The sequence below is a fragment of the Mizuhopecten yessoensis genome, unplaced genomic scaffold, assembly GCF_002113885.1.
Source record: "Mizuhopecten yessoensis strain PY_sf001 unplaced genomic scaffold, ASM211388v2 scaffold11039, whole genome shotgun sequence".
NCBI lineage: Eukaryota > Metazoa > Mollusca > Bivalvia > Pectinida > Pectinidae > Mizuhopecten > Mizuhopecten yessoensis.
The window spans coordinates 1,161,292-1,169,226 of NW_018408848.1; the positions used below are offsets into that span (position 1 = coordinate 1,161,292).

At 34.6% G+C, this 7,935-nt stretch overlaps 1 protein-coding gene across 1 annotated transcript in view; it reads left to right on the forward strand.

The window, feature by feature from the left end:
• The first annotated feature begins 210 nt into the window (after nt 1-210).
• LOC110464868 overlaps nt 211-7,935 on the forward strand; it is a 42,146-nt gene continuing 34,421 nt past the window's right edge. Inside the window, exon 1 of the mRNA XM_021520317.1 lies at nt 211-595. Coding sequence (XP_021375992.1) covers nt 500-595 — 96 coding nt within the window. The 5' untranslated portion in view covers nt 211-499. The remainder of the gene's footprint in view (nt 596-7,935) is intronic.

Genomic DNA, 7,935 nt, shown 5'->3' on the forward strand with positions numbered 1-7,935 from the left:
CGGTATCATTGATCCCCCTTCCCTTCTGTCAACGCCACACAGGCATAGGTGTAGCACAGGTTGGATTTGCCCATGGAAAACGCTAGATTTTAATATTCATAATCTAAAACAAGTATTTTCATTGGTTCATTTCTGATTGTAAAGTGGCCCCGTACTGGTACGGTGAGAGAAGAAGGGGTGTGCTATGGCGAACCATATATAACGATATCTGCCCACGTGCGGGGAGGGAGACAAACCACACCGGTTCTTCTGTCATCTCGGGGAATACACGTAACAGGTTCAGACGTCATGGCAACTACATCCTATATATATTACCGAGTCTGACGATACTAAGGACAAGTTTTGATACTTAAGGAGAGTCACATTCATCAACGTCTCCGGCTCCTCCGCCCTACCGGACCCTTTTATACACGCAAAATTGAAACTTTTATAGATTTTATTTTTTTCAATTTTCAAACAAGTGTATAAAGTGCTAAGGATCTGGTGCTTTGATAACATTATGGTGAATCTGGACTCGATAACGATTGTTGGGCTTCTCGTCGTGGCTGTTTTCGGAGTTGAAGCTTTTACAGAAAATTCTCTTTGGAGCCAATCGGTAAGTATTTGTTTCACCTAAATAAATCCATGAGATGAACAATCACATGTGTCTCTAATTTGGATCTTTAGATGATTGATCGATCTTGTTTTTGCCAAAACATAATCTGATCCTTTATCGAACAAGAATGTATTAACAAAATGTAGGAAATCTGTTATTAAAACTAGTTCACTGTCGGCTTGTGGAGAAAAACAAGAATTTATTTTATCTCAACAATAATCAGAAAAAGTGTTTTTTCTTGAAATGTGACTTGTTTTAGTAAATTAATGTAAACAGATATAGACTTCTTGATGGTCATTATGCTGTTCTTAATTAAATAGACTTCCTCTGCTATATTTCTATCAAGAATTAAAACAATAAATATAATGCGCATACAAATTTCCTAATCAATGAACTAAGGTAAACAGATATAAACATCTCGATAGCCATAATGCTGCTCTTATTTAAATAGACTTCCTTTTCAACTATTGTTTAAGTGTCTGTCGTCTATTGACGTATCGAGAATAAGGAAAAAGTATGATGCTTATAAAAATGTCGTAATCAATGATGTCATAAGCGTTTCCAACGTAAAAGGACAAAATGTAATGGTAGGTTCTATTACACAGAAAATAAAGGTCCGGTTTCTTCTCCATTTATTTTTGTCCTTTAAGTGCATATTTAAACATAAAGTGTACCGAACGTACTATCTGCTCAAACAAAATCGTATAACTAGCTCCTGGCGAGATATCATCAAATCGGATTTAACGGCGTCCAAAAATAGTGATCTACAAGGATTGTAATTAAAACTCGACCGCTTTTACGTTCTTTAAAAGCATGTAATTTTGGCATAGAATTGGTGGAGTACAATGTTCGTTTTCGTGTAACGTATCATGTTTGATCGTTTGGGTTACGACTTAATTGTCGTGTAGTCTGCTTGCGTAGGAGTTATTCCGAAACTTTGTCCAACATTCGCTTGATAGAAATATTTGTCGGGTCGCGTTCCAGTTTGTTATGATGTGGAACAGATATTTGCATACTGTAAAGCATTGATGTGTTGCGAGATTTGTGTGGCTGTATTATTTCGCACAATTTAAAGATCGCGAATTTAAACATCACGAAAATATATGAGACACAGTATATAAACGGTAAGTTTGATAACTAAGGGAAACAAAATGCTTGGTTTTTAAAAGAATTCGCGGATCCAAGTATTTTCGAAAGATTAATCACGAAAGTATTACTCCTGAAAAATCCAGAAAATTACTCTATCAAAGGTCCAAAGATACATTCTAAAAGAATTTCTTTTTCATCACTGTAACAGACATGGCAGATATTCAACAGCTCGGTCGATTTTCTTATTTTACATTTTTTCGCTGCGTTTTACTGATTGATCCGGCTCATTTAGACTAAAGCCTTTTTCTTGTAAGCTAGAAAATTTAAATCATACGTAATATCCATAAAGAAGAAAACAGAACTACACAAGAAATCCATTTTTAATTTGCATTTATAGTCTTTTTATCCAATGCAGTCAGTTTCAATGGAGCCAATCAAACAAATGTCTCGACTTCTCTGTATATATCTTAACAAATCCTCTTCTATATAAAAAAATAATCTTTCCAAAATTAAATAATCCCAAATGTACCAAAATATGGTGCTATATTAGGGCGTAAGACATGCTTGAGCACGTGACGACAGGACTTTGTCTGTGCATGAACGAACAGACATGTCCGCATCTCACCACAAGAATGGGGAATAGTTGATACTAATTGTACATTTTACGAAGACAAGTCTGGACGCTGTTTCCAATATTTTTATACAGGGATGGGCCGTTGCTGACGTTATATAGGATAGTATTGCCACTTATTTGTAAACCAGTCGGTTTTTATTTTCTAAATATAGCTATTGACATTACAGCATAGCCATTTGCAACTTTTGATGAGATTAATTTACGAAATTCATTTCATTTACATGCAGTGTATTATATTCAACTGTTATCTTGTTTATTGAACATCCCGAGTTTTCAACCAGCGAAAGCTTATGATATTGTTGACGAGGAAATTGATCAGGACATACCACAAGATTAACAGAGGATGCATATATGCCTCTACTACGCCATGCCTTTAAACAGGATGACAGGAAAACATCTGTAATTTTATTTGTTGAAATTTTATATCATCTTCCTGAGTGCCGAGTTAGTCAACGAAAGAAACTTCCTCAGACAAGCTCTGACAAAACTGATTATCGTAGAGAGTGTGATTACCCAGTGAAATCTGATCCTCTGTCTATCGTGCAGGTTGCTGCCAGCAGGCGGAAATACGGAGTACTTTCTAACACGAAAGACGGTAACGCAATCTATATTTCGGAATGAAGAGTAAATAGAATAAAAAAAACGACTGGCATTGGGTTAGAACAATTCAATTCTCTTCACTTTATGTCTGGTCGTAGATGTTGATTTATTACGTCGGAGTTTTAAGATACAGTGACAAATTTAAAAATATTTATATACCCTTTTCTAACGCATAAAATCTCCAATTTTGAACATTGGAAAGAAAATAAAGTCATCTCTCAATCTGTAATTTTAACCCATGACATAAAGCTTAATCAAAACCCTTTCTTTCCTATTTAAAATTCAGCGTATAGTTATGTTGTCTGTACACTTTTTCATGAAATGAATTCATCACTATAAAAGGGATATTGTTTCAGTTATAAATGACCGAATTATCGGGAATGCGAAATTGGAACATAACTTATAGTTACGAAGAATGCAAGATTTACAAGGATTACAAGGTCATATTGACGAGAAATAGAAACCTGCGAGATTTTTTCAAATTACATGTATATAACAATAGTTTATAGTGTAATAGGCTTTAATAGGATACTAGTGGATACATGCATTTCTGCCTCTATATCCACATCAATGTAATATATACAATTACATGTATGCATTATATTTATGAAATAACCACTGCTAACATCGCTCTACAATTGTTAGATTGATTAGTAAACTCATCGGACTAGCCTTATACATACCATGAACCTGTCTGAACCGAAGTTCTATATACAGTGTGATAGATAAGGTTATTATTATGCTGGTTCCATTTTCATGAAGATAGTCTGGTTTATAAAGGTAACACGTTTGACTTATCTGAATGTCATTGTGTACAGGTTTTCTTATTACAAAGGGTCTGATGAAATAAGTTAGTTGTGTTATAGTCGGAGATCTGGTTCTTGTAAACATAAACGTAACTGTAACATATAATTGGTGTTCTGGTTCATACATGTTGCCACATTAGACAGGATCCGGTTTAAACAAATTAATTGCAGGACATGGTAAGAGTTCTACTTTATACAGGTTTCAAGATTAATGATCATATTTACAATGAATCATCGGGAAATAAATTATATGAACTTGTAAAGCATCGTATATACACATTTACATCAATATTATATCGGTCCGTGTCATATCAAAGTATTAAATATTGGTCTCATATAAAATAAAACATCAGATATTTACAAGGTTAATGCAGTGCAAACCATGAATAAATTGTCTTAAATCACGTAGGGGTGACTATATAAATGTCTAGTTCTCAAATATACACCTAACCACAAATGCATTGTCTTTAATCGCGTAGTGATGACCATATTTAGACCTGCTTCACTAATATACACCAAGCCATAATTTTTTTAAATTGCAGGATGATGTCTTTATCAAAGATCTTGATCACAAATTTACGACCTGTTCGCTAATATACTGTACGGAGCTTTCAGTGTATACAAACTGATAGCTCAAAAGGTTTCAACTCCATTTTTTTTATAATATTAGATATCTGCAAACAGTGTGAACAAATTATAAACCATTTAAAAACGAACTAGTTTCAGTAAATATATTCCAAAAATCAGACACAGCATTGATGACCTCATACACAAGTGAGGTAATGATTTAGGTTTATATGTATATTGTTATTTCAAATTTACAGACCTTGCTAAACAAGCCCTATTTAACTTTCAATTTTCATTTTCAAAAAGTTTTCAGCGTCCATATTTTTGACTTTAAAGTAAGGAATAGTGAAAATGACATTCCTGAAAATATCAGATCATTCAGTTGCCTTCAACATATGTAATACGCTGCTGGCAGACGAAAAGGCATCATACAAATGGTTTTGAATTTTGTAAAAATCTGGAAACCATTTATATGAGTATTTTAAGATTTTTTATCCACATGGATCCTGTTCCTTAATTTTCTCGTCATCAATAAACTTCGTTTTTTTTCTTTTCTATTTGGTCAGTCAGGAAATTGACCAAACTAACGTACATTATATTATGTAAGGTGGCATTATTCTATGATACTTTTTTATGTAATTAATGACTCTTATAGACTAAGTTGGTTAAGATTATCTACACAGTACCTACGAACAGGCTTTTTTAATAGCACACCTACGGGATTTCTTTTCAGCAGAATCCCCAAGAGTCGTACTAATTGAAATCTGTTTCACGCCTTTTAAACCGACTCTGTTTAAAGCCGCGGTCACATCTGACGGTCACGCACGTAGTTGACTGAAGTGGGGGATGGTCGTAATTGAATGTAGTAGACCGTAGCTGACCTTAATTAAACGCATTAAACGTGGTTAGACGTAGTTCAACGTAGTTTAAAATTCACAAAACCGTGGTTAGCCAAAACATTTTCAACATGTTCAAATATCTCTACGGAGAGTTTGGATGCCAAGACCTTATTGTGACCGTAATTTGAACGTAGTTGACCCCAATTGACAGTTATTGACCCTACTTGACCGTAGGTTTTAACGTAGTTGACCGTAGTAATATGGCACTACGGTTAACACTACGGTCAGGTAGGGTAAAACATATGTACATGTACTAGGGTTGGACTACGTAGGAAGTACGTTCACAGTACAGTTAAGTACATTAAAGTACAGTTAACTAGGGTAAACTATGGTGAAGTAGAGTAATGTTGAATTCAGGAGTTAGGGTTAGGGTTAGGGTTAGGGAACTACGTCTACGTTTGATACGTTTAATTAGGGTCACGTATGGTCTTTTACAGTCAACTACGGTCTTCCCCCACTACTGTCAATTACGTGCGTGACAGTAAGATATGACCGCGGCTTAATATATATATATACCCACGAGAGAAATTACACCTTTATGAACGATTTATAGCGTTCTGCCACATAATGGTCTATTGAGAGCAATAAATACTACTTTGGAGGTCCGAATGCTTGTATCCATTTTTAGTAAGCGTACTATATTTTTCCTTTAAAATATGAAAAGGCTTCATTTAAAACAAAAGATTATATAAACAGTAGAAACTTGGTATCGTCTTTGGATATGTTTTTTTGTAAAGAAGAATTGCGTTATCTGTATTGAGAGGTGGCATTTAGTCCGTCGTCATTAGATCACGTGGTATGTTTCCTTATACGGAGTATTTCTTAATAGTTAGAGGATAGTCTACCACAAATACAGCTCTACGAATTATATATTCATTAAGATTAGGTATCATAGTTCCCCATTGCAACCAGATGTTATCTTGATAATTTCAGCGTTACAGATCTCCAGATTTTTATATGGACATACAATGCACTACACTTAAATGTGTTAAATGATCTTTCGGCCCTTAAAATAATCTTCAGATTTTTATCTTAATAGTTACACTCCATATTTTTCTCTTGGTAGTTAAGCTACCTTCAACTTTGATAGTTACATTCTTGGTAGTTAAGCTACCTTCAACCTTGATAGTTACATTCTTGGTAGTTAAGCTACCTTCTACCTTGATAGTTATATTCTTGGTAGTTAAGCTATCTTCAACCTTGATAGTTACATTCTTGGTAGTTAAGCTACCTTCAACCTTGATAGTTACATTCTTGGTAGTTAAGCTACCTTCTACCTTGATAGTTACATTCTTGGTAGTTAAGCTACCTTCAACCTTGATAGTTACATTCTTGGTAGTTAAGCTACCTTCAACCTTGATAGTTACATTCTTGGTAGTTAAGCTACCTTCAACCTTGATAGTTACATTCTTGGTAGTTAAGCTACCTTCAACCTTGATAGTTACATTCTTGGTAGTTAAGCTACCTTCAACCTTGATAGTTACATTCTTGGTAGTTAAGCTACCTTCAACCTTGATAGTTACATTCTTGGTAGTTAAGCTACCTTCAACCTTGATAGTTACATTCTTGGTAGTTAAGCTACCTTCAACCTTGATAGTTACATTCTTGGTAGTTAAGCTACCTTCAACCTTGATAGTTACATTCTTGGTAGTTAAGCTACCTTCTACCTTGATAGTTACATTCTTGGTAGTTAAGCTACCTTCTATCTTGATAGTTACATTCTTGGTAGTTAAGCTACCTTCTACCTTGATAGTTACATTCTTGGTAGTTAAGCTACCTTCAACCTTGCTGGTTACATTCTTGGTAGTTAAGCTACCTTCTATCTTGATAGTTACATTCTTGGTAGTTAAGCTACTTTCTACCTTGATAGTTACATTCTTGGTGGTTAAGCTACATTATAACTTGATAGTTACATTCTTGGTAGTTAAGCTACCATCAACCTTGACAGTTACATTCTTGGTAGTTAAGCTACCTTCAACCTTGCTGGTTACATTCTTGGTAGTTAAGCTACCTTCTACCTTTATAGTTACATTCTTGGTAGTTAAGCTACCTTCAACCTTGATAGTTACATTCAAAGTCATTTTCTTGGCTGTGCTCTTCTGTCTTGTTACAACCCTCAAGATTTTATCTCGGCAGTTTCAGCGATCATCTGTTCCATTACAACTTCCAGATATTTATACTGTGGCTCCGAATTGGTGTTTTTAATCAAAACACATGATGTAAATTCTATTTTAAGATCTTACGTATAATTTGATAATAAAAATAGACAAACTTCTTATATTTCCTTAAATAATTATATTTGATAACTGCACTTGCCAAGGAAAGGCATCTCGATTACAATACACTGTAGATGAAAACCAGGAAGTTTACGCATGCGTGTATCGCTACCTCGACCCGTCCTTTAATTGTGTTATCCTAATTGAGTATAAATCAATGACACCATACCATTCTTGATAACTATATTAGAAAAGAACAGTTTTACTGTCCCGTTTTAGAGTCACGCAGATGTGATCATAATTAGACAGAAATGGGTTATAGAATAGAAACTTAAAACGCTCTAACGATGAGAAATAAGTGTTGAGTACTTTCTCATTGAAGTTTGCATTTTGATTATTCTAACGTTAGCCTTGCAGTGAACACTGTTTGAGAGCGTAACACAAATATGAAACACCATGAAATCAGATTACGTCTGAACATAATCTGTCAAGGGTTTCTTCGGGAGGGAGTGTGTGTGTGTGTGTGTGT